The 18,482-nt window shown below is 39.9% G+C and overlaps 1 protein-coding gene across 2 annotated transcripts in view; it reads right to left on the bottom strand.

Moving 5' to 3' along the window:
• Positions 1-561: 561 nt before the first annotated feature.
• The window catches only part of BRD7 (bromodomain containing 7), a 40,224-nt gene continuing 22,303 nt past the window's right edge, over positions 562-18,482 (bottom strand). Inside the window, exons 7-17 of one of the 2 annotated variants that reach the window (XM_074370780.1) lie at positions 16,019-16,203; positions 14,879-15,002; positions 14,138-14,213; positions 11,562-11,669; positions 11,027-11,162; positions 8,802-8,913; positions 4,074-4,130; positions 1,930-2,044; positions 1,487-1,630; positions 1,113-1,256; positions 562-798 (exon numbers count right to left, since the gene is read on the bottom strand). In XM_074370780.1, coding sequence (XP_074226881.1) covers positions 743-798; positions 1,113-1,256; positions 1,487-1,630; positions 1,930-2,044; positions 4,074-4,130; positions 8,802-8,913; positions 11,027-11,162; positions 11,562-11,669; positions 14,138-14,213; positions 14,879-15,002; positions 16,019-16,203 — 1,257 coding nt within the window. In that variant the 3' untranslated portion in view covers positions 562-742. The remainder of the gene's footprint in view (positions 799-1,112; positions 1,257-1,486; positions 1,631-1,929; positions 2,045-4,073; positions 4,131-8,801; positions 8,914-11,026; positions 11,163-11,561; positions 11,670-14,137; positions 14,214-14,878; positions 15,003-16,018; positions 16,204-18,482) is intronic. The other variant, XM_074370781.1, reaches the window with a different exon arrangement.

The following is an 18,482-nucleotide window of genomic DNA, read 5'->3' as shown; positions in this document are numbered from 1 at the left end:
TTGTTTTTGATGGTATTTGTTTTTGGTAGTAGCGGAAAGCCCCTAATCACTTACCTAATCCTCCTAGATGGGGACATCACTCCCAACAGGTATGTAGGGGACATACTAGTAACTTCTAGAGTTACTTTAAGTATTTTTATCTGTAACAATGGAAAAATCTCACTGGATGGGGATGCTTAAGGAGTTTCTCAGGTACCGTCCTGTCTGTGAAACGTAAGGAAGGAGCACTATCCTTATTCTGAAAAAACTCTGCCAGGTCTACTCCCACCCACTTTCTGCCTGCTGTGGTGACAGGTCAGTCATGTTCCTCCTAAGGCCACTTTCTGAATAAATCATCAAGGTGTAATCTGGTAAGTTAGGAAACATTTGGTTATAATTTCCTTAATGAAAAGTATGGCAGATGTAGAAAATGAGGGATTTCAATTATCTGGAGGAACTTCTTTTAATGGATCATCATGAAAAAGGCTGTTTCATTTTCCAAGCTTTCCTCTATCACTTCATCCTCAGATTCAGCCCCTGAGGAAGGTGAAGGGGTAACTTAGCTGACACGCACAACACAGCTCGCAGCCCCAGGTTCAGCTTTATTACCTGACAGAAGTCCAATCTCTGGAACATTAAAATTAACTGTTCCAGAGTTTAATTAAAAACACAATTTACAAATATTTAATATCTTCTGAAAAGCATGTCCAAGTTAAGAATGAAAAAAATATATACATAATATATACTCAAATACCAGTTAGCTTCAAATCCCATCAGGTCCACACTCAGTAACATCAGTCTTTTTAGGTTCTTCAAAATCTGGGGGGGAAAAAAACCTTCATTCAGCCTTTTTTCCTTTTAATTAAAAAAAGGATGTGAAAGAAAAGAAGAGTAATTTGACAGCACTTCTCTACCATGTTAAAGGGTCAAGACTAGGTACTCACTGTAGCTTTTTTTTTTTTTTGCAAATGTGTGGAATCTTTATTGTTTAGACAAGATGGAAAGAAAACTAAAACAGTTTATACGTTAACATGCAGAACAAAACCTTTCAGATGTTACTTGGAGGGAGAGGACTGATGTCTCCTTTTACTCACACTTAGCTCTCCAGTCTCCCAGGGACACAGGGCACGTACCTTCTGTTAAATCTACAAAGTTGTTCTCAGTGACCGGGGCAGGGACGGAAATCCCCATCGCTTTTCGGACTCCGTACGTGCTTACAATATCACCTGGAGTCACTTGCTGTGCAAGTTCTTTAAGGTTATTGGTCACTTGTTCAGCTAGAAAGAAAGAAAAAAATCAATATAAACACAGTTCAAGGTACTGAAATGTGATTCCTTTAGATAACTAAAAAAAAACAAAAGCCCAATAACTATATAAATGCAAAAAAAAAAAAAACCCTCCCCCAAACTGTCCATGAATATTTCAGGGTTACTTCCCAGTGGCATCACAACTCAAGAGTTCTTCCTTTAAGCACCCCAATTCTCCTCTTGCTGGAGGTACAACATACCGAGATGCATTTCTCTGTATGAGGGACCCAAGAGACAGATCATGTTGGGAGGGGGTCTTGTGCTCAGGCGCTCATTCTGGGCTTCCTGGAGCTCCCGGAGCAGTTTGGTGGTCTCGTCAAGTTTCCTCTGGAACACTTCAGCTTCTGGGTGGTAAGAAAAATAACTTACTAAAGACCACATGGACATATTTGTATTTGATCTTATGCAGTAAACTGAGTACTGTGCCCTGGGGTTTTGCTATTTATTGGTTAGTCTCCTCTCCTCAAAGGAGTAATCCCCCTCAGATGAAATCAATACCACAGACATGCTTTACTCTTCACTGACACATGGCCACCAACGTGCTCCTATAGTGAATGGCTGTGTTCATCTGTGCTCGTGTGACATTAAATCTTGACTGCCTGTGTCATGAAGTGCTTCCTTCAAACCCTCTGGAGACACTCACCTTCAGAGTCAAAGACTTCAACTGGAGCTCCAAAGTTTGTTACTGCTTTCAGTGCTGTGAGCCTGTCCTGATTACTGGGGTCTAAACGCCCTGGTGGCTCAATTTCTGTAACCTGCTTAAAAAAAAAAATTATTTGAGCTTGACTAAGCCCTGACAGTGCTAGAATGAGCATGCTAGTAAGATGGCTTGTGTTTATAAGCCAAGTTATTTCACCTATTTAGAGTTATAATTCTGATGCCTACAAAAACCTTTAAAAAACCATCCCCAAATCCTGGCAGACATGTTCGTGAATCCACACTTCTGTAATGGAATGGCGTGTCTCACACAATCTGCATCCTGTGTCTCATCACTACTCTGAAGATAAAAGCCCTGTTCCTGCCTGCACCGGGAAGAGCTTCTGCTGACTAAGACAGTGCATCATGTTGCCGAGGTTCACTGGCAACGTTCCCGTCTACACACTTGCACTCCCTGTGGAAGATCTTGAACATAAGATATCTCCTGGGTCTCCTCTGGGGCCCATAGCCAGGCTGACAGTATTGCACGGGAGAAAAAAATCCTAAAAAAGGTGGAGTCTTATTTGTGGAATCAGAAGACTCAGACTTCCATACTCCCAACACTGCTTTTTGGGAATGGATAAATCCTGATAATGAGTCACCAAAAGCTGATGGTCCCATTTAGACTTTGGTATTGCACTCTAAGCTCCATCTGAACACCCAACTTCTCTGCCTCCATGCAGCCTACAAGTGTGTGGTGGAGAAAACCGTATCAGTGCATACTAATGGTCTGCCATTCCAGCTGGGCTCTTACAACGCTACTCAGTATACACTTCTTACCCTGCTTTCTTTCCCATTCTCAAGATCTCTTTCATTCTTGTCTGCTCACTAAGCACACAATGTTGCTTGGCAACTCTGTCTTGAAAAATGCCATGGTTATGTAAATACAATCTACATTTGCATCTATCTTTACTTGATCTCACATCTTCAGGTCTTCTTTCCCCTCAAAGGGCTTACATCTCTCTGATCTTTAATGTCCCAGTTTTCCTCCACTCATTTAACTCATGGAATCTTTACCTTTTGTCCCCACCATTTCACTGAAATTATTCTGATTATGATGACAAATGACATCTGCTAGACTCTCTTACTGGGCTTCTGTGCAGCATCTGACACTGCTGGACTCTTTCCTGCATGCCATTCGTTCATGGTTTCCCCACCTTAACTGCTGGTCTTCTCCAAGGTTCTGTTCTTTGACCCTTTCCCAGTCTACAAGTTCTGCCTGGATGATCTCATTTACCTTAATAACTACAGTAATTCTACCCTGACACCAATGACTTCCACACGCTGCTAATAATGTCCTAAACCACACACAGCCCTGCAACTGAATGAAATTTCTCTGCCTGACAAAGGTGTGCTCCTTTTCCTGTACGTCCAATATGAGCTAACGATATTATCTGCCTCATGCTCCAGCTCCTGACAATTGTAGTTCTACCGTATTTTTCTTTGTTACACATCTTTATTCTCTTCCTTTATATTGTTATGCTAGTTATTTTTCTGCTGAGTAAATCCCATAGCTTTTCACTGGTCCCCTCCCTCCAGCCCCTCTCTTCTCCACATTTTATCATAGCATCCTATCTTCAAAGATAAAATCTCAACTTCTCAGCACTGTTATGTATGACTCACTATCATCTGGTCCTCACTACCTTTCCTCCTCTCTCCAGGTGCCCTGTGCTCGCTCACGTTCTGGGCGCTCTGCACACCTGGATCTGTTTATGTCATTACACAGGCAGTTCAGTTCTACCCGCTGTGGATGCCTGGCCCTGCTGCTGGAGAACGCCTGTGCATCCTTCTAGACCTGGTTCATCCAGAAGCCCCTGTGAGGCTCCCCTCAGCTCTGCAGAGTGGCTGGGCCCTCCGACCTGTGTCCCCACGGCGCGCACACTGGCACTGGGTGGTGACTGGTGTTGGCTCCCTTGTTTACATGCTCGTCGACTGCACAGCTATTACTGACATTCCCCACAGGCAAAAGAGTTCTTTTATCTTGAAGATACTACAATAATTATTTTTCCTTTAAAATAAAAGCTTTATCATTTAGGCTTTTTAGCTTATTCTCTATTTAAATATTTTTTATAAAGCATAAAATATAATCACCTCCATTTCTTTTGCTGTGTCAAGTGTCCCAGCCTGGACTTCATCTTCAGGTGATGACTATAATAATAAAGAAAAACACTTCATTAAAAGATGAATAAGGCAAATATCAAGGAAACAAAAATATCAAGAATTTCATAATAAAAGAAATTAAGAATATGGATTATTAAAACAGAATTTTAAACTAAAAATGAATTAGATATAATTGTTAGCATTTTAAGAGTATTTTGTGAGTCCAGAGTACCTATACTGGCGACTTCAAGATTTGACAGTCTAGGGGAGGTGCCAAGATGGTGGAGTACAGGGACTCCAGGTCGCCCTCTCCCACGAATACACCAAGAACTATGTCTACAAACCCAGTGAATTGCATAGAACACCTACTGAACTCTGACAGAGTGTCCCTCGCTTTGAAAAACTGGAGGATTCTCACAAAATCCAGTAAGAGAAAAAAAGAAAAAGAAAAAATCAGTGCGGGACTGGTCCTGTAGGGAGTGAGTGGCAAAGGAAGAAAGGTACCCTCATGCTGGGACACATCCTCTCCAGCCAGGAGGTCAGTGGGTCAGAAGTGGAGCTTCCGAGGCTCAGAGGAGAATGTGCTGGCTTCTTGGCAGACAAAATGAAGACAAACTCCCATGGAGGGTCCTTGCGATCCCTGGCCCTAGACACGAGCCAGCAGGGACAAGGCGGGACCTGCTGCTGGAGATTGGTGAGGAGCCCGGGCAGAGGGCCGGGGCCCACAGCACAGAGGCAGCCTCAGGGGACTGGAGGGTGGTGTGAGCTCTGGCTGGGGGTGTGTGTGGAGAACTGCTTGGGACCCTCCATAAAAAGGTACCACTGCTGGTGTTCGTAGCAGGGAGGAGGGTGAGGCAGCTGTGCCATCACCGCTTTCTCCACTTGGCTCTGTTGTTGGTGTGTTCTCTCGAGAAGAGAGGTGGGGCTCGGTCACAGCCACTGCTGCTGCATGGAGACAGGGCTGCAAGCTGAATCCATACCCAGCAGCCCTGCAACTTTACAGCGGGGACTTACAGCGGGGACTGAGATTTGTTCACAGCCCCAGGCAAAGAGGGCGGATTTGTGCTCTCTGGACCCTGTGCCTCTGGGAGGAACAGGCAGTGAGTTCCAAACAGTGGGGGCGGGTGTACTATACAGTATGCAGAGGCGGGGCTGAGGTCTGTGCTGACCCTGTGGCACCACGGATTCAGGTGTGTCACTGCACACTCACTACGGTGGCTCCCAGCACCAGACACTGGTGGGTCTGTGCTGGTGGTTCCTGGGGCCCAGAAACCTGGGGGACACCAGAGTGGGTAGCTGACATTCCCACAGCTAAGGCAGGGACAGATGCAGTATCAACAAAGAGCACTTTCTAAGCCCACATAATAAGTGACAGACAGCACCACAGAAAGCACCTCCCAGCGTACATCTCCTGCGGAGGTACACTCAGCGACTCTTCTTCCCAGCTGAAGCCCTCCAACCCTGCCCACCACACACCACAGCTCAGAAATAGGTCTAGAAGCCTCTATGCCAGCAACAGGGGAGCAGACCGGCCCCCGTCAAGGCTGTGACCACAGAACAAAAAGAGAGGCCCCACTTAACAACACTCAGGGTAGGCTCTTATCGCCATGACACCAACCACACCCCCAATCAAAGGGATAACAGACCGCACACATGGAAGAAAGATGTGGCAACCATCCATACTAAGAACAGCCCTTGCACCAAAACTATTAGATGCACAGTCTACACAGGAATGCTCCCACTTTAAATAAATAAAAACAACAACAAAAAACAGCCCTTCAAGACCACAGTAGATAACCGATACTCCTAAATCCATAGAGCCAGAGAAATATAAGTAAAACGAAGAAGCAGAGAAACCACTCCCAATTAAAAGAACAAAAGAAGTCCCCTGAAAGAACAATGAGACAGACCTCAACAGTCTACTAGATCATGACTTCAAAAAGGGGGTGATAAAAGCACTGAAGGAAATAGGAGAGACTATGAATAGAGACAGAGAATACTTAAAAAGGAAACAGACACTGTAAAGAGGAGCTAATTAAAACAAAACACAATGGCTGATAAGAGCTGAGCTAAAGGCAGTCAAAAGCAGACCAGATAATGTAGAGCAATGAATAAGTGATTCAGAAGACAGGATAAAAGTCACCCAATCAGAAGAGCAGACAGAAAAGCAAGTAAAAACCAATGAAAGCAATATAAGGGACCTATGGGATAATACATAGTGTGCCACCCTATGCATAATAGGGGTCCCAGAAGGAGAAGAAAGAGAAAAGGGGACTGAAAAGGTATCTGAAGAAATCATGACTGAAAACTTTCCAAACCTAAAGAAGGGAACAAATATCCAAGTATAGGAAGCACAGAGGGTCCCAAACAAGAAGAACCTAAACAGACCTACACCAAGACATATTATAATTAAGATGGCCAAAGTTAAAGATAAAGAAACGATTCTAAAGGCAGCAAGAGAAAAACAAAGAGTTAGTTATAAGGGAACCCCCATAAGGCTCTCAGCTGATTTTTCTACATAAACACTGCTGGCCAGAAGGGAGTGGCAAGATAAATTCAAAGTCCTGAATGAGAGAAAGCTGCAATCTAGGATACTCTTATCTGGCAAGACTATCCTTTACAGTAGGAGAGAGAAAGAATTTCACAGACAAGAAAAACTAAAAGAATTCAGCAATACTAAACCTACCCTAAAAGAAATACTGAAAGGTCTACTCTAACTAGAAAAGACGTAGGAAGCTATAGAAAAGAGAAAACCATAATTGGAAATGCAATAACTACAATAAGGGAATAAACATGAAGATATAAAAAAGGACACCAAAATCATTAAAGGTGGGAGAGGGGAACAAGAAAACAAAGTTTTTTTTTTCTCTTTTTCTTCCTTTTTCCTTCATTCTTTTTAGGATCTGTTTGAGCCTACATGACTACTAGTCTAAAGCAAACAGATACAGTAATGGGTTAATATAGTTGAAAAACAGGGTAACCATAAATCAAAAGCATGTAATAGTCACAAAACCCAAAAAGAAACAAAGTTAATACAAAAGAAAATTATCAAACCAGAAAAATCCTGTAGGATATCACTTACACGTGGGATCTAAAAGACAAATGAACTTATTTACAAAACAGAAAGAGACTCACAAACATAGAAAACAAACTTATGGTTACCAGTGGGGAAAGGGGGTAGCAAGGGATAAATTGGGAGTTCGAGATTTGCAGATACTAATGTATATAAAATAAATAAACAACAAGTTCATACTGTATAGCCTAGGGAACAATATTCAATATCTTGTAGTAACTTATGGTGAAAAAGAACATGAAAACAAATATATGTATGTCCATGTATGACTGAAGCATTATGCTGTACACCAGAAACTGACACAACACTGTAAACTGACTGTCGATTAAAAAAAAAGATTGACAGTTCTATGCCTGATCAAGAAGCTACATGCATGTGTAAAAAGGTATTTGGTAAACAGAATACAAGGACTCAAATAGAATCTATTTTTAATAACTGGTGGTTGAAATCTCTGACAGAGAAGACTGGAGAACACTAGGGCCTATTCTGCATTAAAAATGGCAATACTGTTCGACATCAGAGGATTACTGTAAAATATTTAAATGCTATAGAGAACGCGAAAGCCTCCCATAATCCTAGTCATGTGCAAAAATCAGTAATCTCTTTTCTTTTTTTGAAAGGTTATATTGTGATTTATTTAACCAAGTCCCAGTTTTAAAAAACTGTAAACACTGTATCCCTTATATATTACTTATTTTCTTAAATTCTGAGAAGAGGAACTGCTGGATCAAAGGGCAGAGAAACTTTAAATTTGAAAAATATTGCCATATCAACCAGATGGAAGATATTCAATTTTAGTTCAAGACTTTTAATTAATTCAGATTGATGGGAAGAGAATAGTAAAAATATTTTTGAATTCATGTAAATCTGAGTATTTTTTAGGTCTTGTAAAGAAAGCAGTTCATTTATGTGCTAAGACTGTGAAGCAGTTCTCACTGAACCTCGGGCGCTGACTCAGCTTTGCCAAGAGGGCAAGGACCAGCAGCCACAGGTAGTGAGGGCAGAGGACAAGGCAACTACAGTCACAGCCTCCAGGAAGAGTTATGACCCCTGGGGATACAGGGTTCCTCTAATTATGGTGACAAGGACATTTCTGAGATCAACTCTCCTGTACGCCAGAAGGAACATTTTCTGGTTCTAATCTTTGAGCCAAGTCTGAATTATCCTGGATTATGAACTACATCCAACTGAACTGGAGCTAGTTTACAAGTGTTAATAAAAGACAGCAATGAGGAAGCTTTTTACTTTTTCACTTGAGGCTCCACCGTGTTATTACTACAAAATAAGGAAAAGGACATTCCCTATCATTTTAGTCAACTCAGTTTCAAGCCAGTGAGCAGGACTTCCTTTTTTTTTGTTAGGGTACATAACACAAGTTGACTTCTGAGTTATAACCCCCATTTTTGATTCCTACATTCCCAAGATGAGGAGATAATGACACTCCTCTGGCCCTCACAGATCCTGGTAGCCGAGTTACTCGTTTCCGTTCATTGTCCTCCACCCATGGTCTCCACCCAGGCTGGGCTGTCTTTTCAGCGGAATGGAGTTCAGCTGTCACACTGGTTAATCCCATGGTTTCATAACACTGACGACTAACACTTGAGAGCCAGTGATAAATCACCCTGTTTCTTTAGCAGCATTCTTACCATCTCCGACTCTTGCAGGATTCTAGAATGTCCTCCTTTTGTTAAGACATCCAGTAAACCATCTGCCATGACATATGGATAATCTTGGCATGCAGCCAAAAACTCATGGATGCTGAAAGAGAGCGTGTTGGGAAAGTCACTTTCATATAGAAATCATCTCTACTGGTGTAATCTACTACCAGAGCCAACTGTTTCATTAGATGCCCTTAATTTATACACCATGACGTGAAACTTTCCATCCAGGCACAACACTGTACTTACATATTACCAGTGATAAATTTATCATCATGAGAGAATTAAACAACATCAAGAACACCGTGAAAAGGAAATGCTCCTGGGGAAAACTTCAAAGAAAAACAAGACTTGTGATGGCGGGGTCCAGGGCTCAGCGTGTGGAGCTCTTTCCTTCTCCCCTTCACTTCCCCACTAGGTGATTCATCTCAGGACTCTCACATGTACTAAAAGACTCTCAAAGTTCCACCTCCAGTTTGGACCACACTCTTTGGCAGCTCCATCTGGAGGTCTAACAGGGATCTCAAAATGTCCAAAACTGAGTTGGTGGATCTTCCTCCCAAAGCAGTCCCTCTAAAATCTTCCCCATCTCAGTCAATAGCAATGCCATCCTTCTAGATTCAGTCTAAAGCCCTGGCGTCCTCCTTGACTTCACTCTCTCACACCCTGCTTTGATTAGTCAAGAAATCCTACCGGCTGACTGTTGATTCCTTCTCATCACCTCAGTGCTACTCCTATGGTCCAGTTCTCATCTGGATTATGACAGCAGTTCCCGTTTCTTCCCTTGCCCCCATGAAATCTGTCATCCACACAGCAGCCATAGTGATCGTTTTAAAATTATAAGCTAGATTGGGTTACTACTGTGCTCAAAATCCACGAGTATTTTCCCATCTCACTTTGGGTAAAATTCCAAGTCCTTAGAAAGATCTAATGCCATCTGTTATCTCCCCTACACTCTTTCTGCCCCATACTGCTCTTCTTGGTCTTTAAATGTGTCACGTAGGTTCCCACCTCAAGGCCTCTGCACAGCTGTTCCACAGGCTGGAATCTCTTCTTTCAGACAGCAGCAATGTTTGCCTCTTTACCTCCTTGAGTTTTTGCTCAATGTTCACTTAGCAAAGCCTTCCCTGACTACCCTATTTAAAACTACTCTCCTTCTCCCAGTCTTAGCACTATCCTCCTTTGTGTCTTTACTTTTCTCCAAAACACCTGTTACCATCTGACAGGAAGGCACGGGTCTTTGCAAGTACTGTTCCCTTGTGGAATCCCCAGCATCTAGAATGCCTGGAACATAAGGCACATGAAATGCCTATTTGTGGAATGTATGGATGAATAATCCAGAAAGAATTTGTTCAAACTGGCCAGAAGATATGTGAAGGATACAAATGGCCTGATCTTAAACCGGTCAGTCTCTGACCTAGGGACCCCTGCCTTGTAAAACCACTGCCCCCACTACTACCATACATATATAAAAGTGAACAGCCCTCCCTTTGTCAGAAAACCAGGAGCCTGGTTGATCCATGGAGTTAAATCATTACACATAATGAAAGCTAACAAGGTGCTGGTGCCAAGGAGGAATAACCCAAGCTCAGTGCCCCGCCACAAGCCAGAATCCCAGTAAATCAAGATGATATCCCATCCTGGGATGCAAAGTACCCAGCATCCTAAATAAGAGCAAAGAAAGTTATCTTCCCACAGAAACATGCAGTAAGAGATGGATGAGTGTAATTGCAATAGTTCACTGGTACATGACGGGTCTAACAGGCACGGATATGGGCTGCCTTATGAAATGAATCCTGTCCTACCTCTTGGGGAAAATGTGCTGTGGGTTCCCAAACTGAGTAAGTGTGGAACAACTCACTGACACACAAAAATGTTACAGCAGAGCAGAAGACACATCAACATTCTGAAGCAACAAGCTCCTGAATTTTAGTACGTTGAGGTACACAGCATCTTTAAAAAGATATTTTTGTAAGAAATAAAATAAAATGCCAACATCAGAAAATATTAGGGAGATAAACTCTTTAAAATATTCAGTTGCCATTAAAGGATGATGATAACTAAGGGTCTATTTAATTATTGTCAAATTAAAAAAATCACTGAACACATTTTCTACCCTTTGAATTACTCTGTAAGTCTATCAGTAGGTCACTTACGTGTGTTAGTACTTTAGGACAATGCAGCACTCTAACACTGATGAACCGGTGACTCACCTGAAATCGCTCGGGAGCTCAGAGTCTTCCCCATACGTTGAATAGATTAAATCAGAATCGTCCTTGCTGATATTTGCAAATGTGGAGTCATAATGTGGCGCATAAGAACTGTAGGGTCCATAATTCAAATACAACACTTGAGAAAAGAAAAGAACCACAATTAAAAAAACTATAATACTATTCTTTAACTTGTACGTCAATCTATTTTGTTGTTTTATTAGATTCCTGCTAACTTTGCTACTGCATTGACTGGCATACAAATCTAAGGTAAGTACCTTCTCCCAAACATGTACTTGTAAAGTCGCAACTCAAGTGAAATTTTCCCTATGATGGGAAAAGGAAAAAAGAAGTAACAAAACTCATTTTGAATATTAACACTGATTTTTCAGTTTCTTAAGTTAATAAAATAATTAATGTTACAAAAATACCGTGAAGAAAGTGTATAAAGTAATAAATGGTAGTTATGCTTCTTTTCCCCAACTCCTTGAAAGACAGAAAAAAAGAGAAAAAACATGACCAACATGTGGGGGCTTACCTGGAGTTACTTTGTTCCTTTTATCTTCTTTGAACCCCTGCAAAGTATTCACTCCAGACTGAAGTCTTCCAGTCGTCATCCCCAGTCTCACGGGGCAGTAGCCTGGTTCTGAAACATGAGACAGTCATGGTGGAGTGGGCTCGTGTGGTAGCGAGCCAAATGGTGCTCTGCAGTCTGCGAGCACACTGCGTGGTGCCATCCACAGGACTCTGGGCAGCCCTCACTATCCCCATTTCTAACGTAAGAAAACCTGAGCTTAGAATGGCAGGAATGCAGCCACGACCAAAATCTGGTCCTTTCCATTATATTCTACTGCTTCCTGGAATTCTTTATAATCATGTGGCACACTTCACTTTAAAAAACATGTTTAAAAGCTGGACCTTTTAATGTTAAGATAGTAGAAGTAAAGCAGCAGAAAAGGTCAAGTAAAAGACTGGGTAAGGGAAAATACCCAATTAATGACAAGAATCCATAATACAGTGAGGATAAATTAATATTCACAACAGACAGACTTGTAGTGCAAGGAAGATAGCCTTTAAAGATGTGAATCAGGGATGAACCCCCATAATGACACTGGAAATCTGTGATATAAGCACAAGAACTGAGAAGGATGATAGCAGGAGAAAACGTGGTCTCCAGCAAAATCCTACAGGAAGGCTGTTGTCTCCTCAAGAAGAGTCCTGGTTTTTCTAACACGACCACACTGCAAGAGATTCTATTGCCACAGGTCATCAGTGTGACAAAATAAAAGCACTTGTGAGAACCTTCGAACATCTAAATCAGATCTTCTTTCCTTGGTAAGCAGTCTGGAATTTGGTGTCCTAACTGGTACTGGCACCTCCAACCAGGAGGATGAAACTCGCGGTGGACAGGGGCATCTTCTACTGTAAGCCAGAAACTGGTCTCTTGAGGGAGCTGCTCTAAGTGTGAGAAGTCAAATTTTGGCCACAGCTGATAATGTCTACAGGAATGGGAAACCCAGAAAATCACACCAAGAGCAGAGACCAGAACCTCAGGTACAAAGAAAGGGGTAGATCTTTTTTTTTTTGGCATACTTATTTTTATTGAAGTACAGTCAGTTTACAATGTTGTGTCAATTTCTGGTGTACAGCACAATGCTTCAGTCATACGTGAATATACATATATTCATTTTCACATTCTTTTTCACCATAAGTTACAAGATACTGAATATAGTTCCCTGTGCTATACAGTATGAACTTGTTTATCTATTTTATATATATCAATGTCTGCAAATCTTGCACTCCCAAAGGGATGAAGGTCTTAAGGTGTCACCTAAATCAACCTAGCTGCATCTCTTATCAAAATTTCCCCACAGCTATACTAGAAAGGGCAATGTTCTTAATTCTGTGGCATTTTCTTTGACCTGAAACCCTAAAAAATTCTACTATGAAAATTTCATAAAAAAGTAAAAAAATGAGTTTTGTTTGAAAACATAGCACCAGTTCTTTTTCTTCTAAGTACAGGAGCCTATCAGTGTTCTCTTCTGCACAATCAAGAGTGGATGCTGAGAACATCGACAGGCTCGCCCTTTCAGTCTTCAAGTGCATCAAGCTCTTCTCTGCTTCAGTTTCTTCTACCTGCTATTCCCCAATTCCTTACTCACTATTTTGGGATTAACCTGAACATCCCCAGACACTAGACACTCCTGTTACAGACTACCACAGCTGCTCCGTTACTCTGTCGTACTGATTCGTGGTAGACAAGGTTTACATTATTTTTGCTTGTGTCCTCCTTTCCGCACCCCACAGGACGCAAGAGGAAGGGACTTGTCTCTTCCTGTTCTGTTCCCTTTTTACACCTAGCTGCACCTCATGCTCCTAATACAGAGCCTTGCTCATAGCAAAACAGTAAGTACTGGAGACTATTTCCTAACTGTCATAATTCATTTTTGTATCTCCAACTATCTCTCTCCCAATGACAGTATGAAAACAGGTATTTATAAAACAATATTCTCATATTTGCTTGTCACAACATATGATTTTTTCCTCTCTCAGAATGACAAAAATTTCCCATTCTTACATCAAATTTCAAAATATTCCCTATATTCTCTCCATTAACATATCATTTGAGAAAATATAAATATGACCGAGGTTCTAAAACAGTGATTCCCAACCTTAATAAACTTTCTATCAACCACAGGGAAAGACATATACATTATTCCATTACCATTAAGGTACTGTATGGCATATATATTCATTCTATTCACGGAAATTAAAACGTCAAGTTAAATTTATTATGCCATGATCTGAGGCCTTTGAGATACTTCAAGAAATAACTGAGTCTTTACCCCACACCTAGGGCTAGAAATTAATATTTTGCTTTGTTAATGGTGAATATGATATTCCAGGAACTTTATATTTTAATAAAGTTGATCTGCTGTACCTATTTTGGGATAAAATAAAGTTAGGCCAGCTGTTACCATGAAATACACAATGCCTGGCCAAGTTCTTTGTGGATAATAATATAGTTGGCTTTAACAATATTCAGACTTGTTGCTTTAAAACGTTAACCTAGGTAGCATCAAGTTCATGCACAGTCTGATTTTGTGAACGTACCTCCTACAACAGGATCCACAGGATGCAGGAGACCTAGTGTTGTTGTTCCATCTGGTTTTCTCCTTTCAAATTCACACTGCAATGACCCAAAGTATTCAGTTGGTATAAACAGTTTTATATACCATATACAGATACATATATAGCTCACCAGAAAACCTTACCTTAGTTTAGTCAAACTAATATTATAGATGGCTCCATCATTACACTCATATCAACTTTCATACCTGTCTCTATGTACACAAGTGCTCATGGGTTAAAGAAATGAAGGTTAGAGAAATCTCAGAATTTAAAGAGCTGTGTGGGTCCTTAAGGCCACCTAATTCTGCTTACATTATTAAAAAAGGACACTGAATACTAGGGAAGGGGAGTAACTTGCCCAAAGTCATGTATTAATTCATTTGGTTTTAGAAACAATGTGTAAACAATATGATTGCAAAAGACCAGTGATAAACGCTTTCTTTTAAGCTTAAAATACATGGTTCATTTTCCAACTTTAGAACACATTATCTTCACTTAAAAAACAAAACAAAACAAAACCCCAAGTCCTTCTACCCAGTAATAGAGGATAATATTAATCATGTACTTTTACAAACAAATACATTATTACTTTTTCTTCTATGTGTGGTCCTAAAGAGTTCTATGGCAGATACGGATTAAAAGTACACAAGAAACTTAAAAACTTAAAAGTTTCAGACAACCTGAAATCAGTAGGTAATGAAAAGAAAGGAAAAGCTCGATCACCTGACTATTAGCAAGCCGCCTGGTCAGCTTTCCTCCAGATTCCTTAACAATGCGGTCAATCTGCTCCTGCTCTCTTTCTAAATTGTTGCTTTTAAATTTATCTTCAAGTACATCTTTGTCTTTCCTGAAAACACACATTAATACTAAGTAAAAAAAAAAAGAATAAGATGAAAACATTAAAATGTAATTCCAAATATGAGTACAGTTAAAGTAGAGGAGACATTTGTACTACTGACACCAATTAAAACTGTTCCTTAACAGTCTGGTAAGGGGCCCTAATAACACACAACTAATAAGGCAAACCAAGTATACTGGTTAGTTCTTTCCCTTTTTGTGTCCAGTGTTACTTGCTTTAAATGCTTTTCTTAGTATGTTCATAAAAATGAACTCTACATCAAATATATTTTAAAGAAGGGGCGCACAATTTGTTTTATAATTTGTTTCAAGTTCAATTTTTAAAATTTAAATTTAAAATAAACATACATTTAAAAATGTATAAGTCTTAGAAATATAGCAAAATCCTGCCACAAGTTTACCTCCACTGCATTATGACAGCAGAAATCCCAAACTGTTAACTACAACCCCCTCCCAGGGTTGACAGCAAAGTGCTGGGCATCAGGGCTGGTGGGCTGTGGTGTGAGTGGGACATACATGACTGCATCTGGCCGTGCCAGCTGCTGCCTGGTAGGACCAGTGGTTCATTACTGCTCCTACCAACTGACATTGAGTGGAAAACACGCACACATCCCAGTGACAGCCCATCTGTTTAGAAAGTAGCTCTAACTGTGCTTAGGCTTAAAAGTACTGTCTCAATTCCTTCATAGAAAAAGGTAAAGAAAACACTTTTTTTCTTAAACAGATAGTTCTATTAAAATAAACTCACTGACTCTAAAGATCTCTAATTTATTGGTTTTAAAACTACTTTCATAAAGAATACATATTCAGAACTATTTTCTGAGCTGTGTTGGGCTAATTCTATGTAGTGCTCTGTATGAGAATATGGGTATCATATCATCAAAATGGACTTTCATGACAAAACCCAATCCACCACCAACCTAAGGCAGGGCCCCAGTCAGTATTTTCCCCCCTTAACTGGCTTGAAAAAGACTGCTTAACCTTAGTATTTCAAAGATTCTTTACTTTTTATTTTCCTTATTGGGGCTCTTGAAGGCTGGTGCCTCAGCGTCTCCGGAGTCTTCCCTCTCTCTCTGCCAGCAGCCGCTGTCCTCCCCACTCTGAGAGGTGTCTATTTTATCTTTCTGCTTTCGACTTTTCTGCAAGTCTGCCATGAAGTCTATGCTCTGCTTCAGGCTCTGAATTCTCTCCTACAAATATTCAAGAATATTCTTATTGCATGTTTGTCATTCATTTTTAAAGTAATGCATTCTTTTTTCCCACAAGTTTGCACTTATGCTGTCATTAACTAGGGAAGAAAAACAATTAAATGTAATCATACCAACAAAGGAGAATATTTAGGAACCAGGACAATAATACCTGTTCCTTTAATTCAGATCATTTCCGACATAAGAGAAAGCTTTTTATAACTTTACTGCATCATCAGAAAGTTCACAGAAGAGAAACTTTGAATAAAGACTAAGTATTCTTTGCAGCACTAAATTTTAAAAGTAAAACTTAGTTTAATAGTATGTTAAAATTTTATATTTAACAGAATGAGTTCTCTTTTGAAATTTAAGAAATATCAGATATTTAAAATCTGGAGCATCTGAACACGTGAAGATCCCTTATATTCTGGTACCAAGGGATGATCACTGATGACTTTGGCATTCCTCTCTGTGAAAACATGCCTCAAGGAGAACAAAAGGCTGCTAGCATAGCTTCTTTCTCAGAGCATATAATGTTCTAACCGAAGAAGTCTTGTTTTCATTTTGTGAAACGTGCTGAATTTTCCACTGCACTGATATGCTGTGAAATTTTCATCATGGTTAAGGGCTTGAGGTTTCTGGACAAATGTTAAACAGGCAGATTTGTTCCTAGTGACTGTTCTCCCTTTTAATTCTGAGTGTTGTCACTGGATAAAATATGGAGTGCAGTCTCCTTAGGGCTGCATAGCAACAGCAGGGAAGACTTCTACAGAATAATAAAAACTAAGAACTGGACAGGACCAGAAGTAATTCAAATAAGAACAATGTAGCCCAGAAATGCTAAATGACGCACCTAAGGTCACAGAAAAAGTGACTAAGACCAGGGCTCTTGACTCTCATGATGGGGCCTTTCCTCATCATACTCTGCTGTGTTAGCATCGTGAACTGTGAGAGCCTCAACAAATGGACCCTTTTTTACTGGACTATAATTTTAAAATATTGTAAAAATAATTTTAAAATAACTATTTAAGTAATATTTTTTATTGTAGACAAAGATATGGGTAGAGAAAATAAAAACCTTGTTAATTTATTATTCAGATAGGAGAAATGTTAACGGGTTTATCATTCTAGTATTTTTCTAAAGATTACACACATTAGCAAACTGGAATTATACTGGACATTTTGTAACAAGCAAAAACTTTTTTTTTCAGTTAATAAATTTCAATCATCTCCCCTCTGTATCATTAAATAGTATTTCATCCCATGTGCATCCCATGGTTTAATTAACAACTTCCTATTGGAAGTTATTTCCAATTTTCAGCTTATTTCCAAGTTTCCATTATTATAAATAAGTTTCTAGGAATCTCTATCTCTTTAGGATAAATCCTAGAAGTAAAAAACACTAGGTCAAAGGGGATGAAATACTATTTACTGCCAAGCTGCCTTCCAGGAAAGCTATATTAACTTATATATTAGTATTTAAAAGTTTTACCAGTGTTTGAAATTTTCTCTGTATGCCTGGCAAACTGAATGGTACTACTATTTTTTAAAAAGACTGCTAGCTGATTTTTAAAAACAGGTCTTATTTTAACATAAGATAACATAACATAAAAATATTAGTGAGTGTGATTATTTCTGTATGTGTTTATTGGCCTTTTGTGTTTCCCCTTGTGTATGTCATGTAAGCCATTTCTTAATTCATTTATTTCTAGTACCTGAAACAGGTTGGCACATAGTAGGTATTCAATAGATGTTGGTTAAATGAATGGGCTTAGATGACAAAGTTCTCGGTAACCTCCTTAATTTCCATTCTAGAATTTTATAAAGCAGAACCTAAGTTAAGAATATCTGGGGAATCTTTAAAAACATAATATGTGTAAAATTAAAATAATTCAATTAGACACATTTTCCAAATTTCAATACATCACAGAAAAAAGGTGAGTTTCATTATTTTTACTCTGAAACCGATGTCCTTCTGTTTTGGCATTAAAATGTCTAAATCAGCATACTATATCAATTCTCAATTTTACAAATGACTAAAATGGCTTGAGTCTTTGCCGTTAATAATAGCTAATACCTACTGAGTGCTTACCCGCACACCAGGCATAATTCTGTGAGGTAAGTACTACTGTTAGGCCATTTTACATGACTGGAAAAAGGCTGAGCAGGGTTATGAGGCCTGCCTAAGGTCACACTGCAGCTCAACAACAGCCAGGACTTGAACCTTTATTAGTCTGGTAATTAGCGGCTGGTGAACCAAAGCCACTGCACTACAAATAATA

This window comes from Camelus bactrianus, chromosome 9 (genome assembly GCF_048773025.1).
Source record: "Camelus bactrianus isolate YW-2024 breed Bactrian camel chromosome 9, ASM4877302v1, whole genome shotgun sequence".
NCBI lineage: Eukaryota > Metazoa > Chordata > Mammalia > Artiodactyla > Camelidae > Camelus > Camelus bactrianus.
The sequence above is the reverse complement of the archived record's forward strand: the minus strand, read 5'-3'. Positions and strand labels throughout refer to the sequence as shown.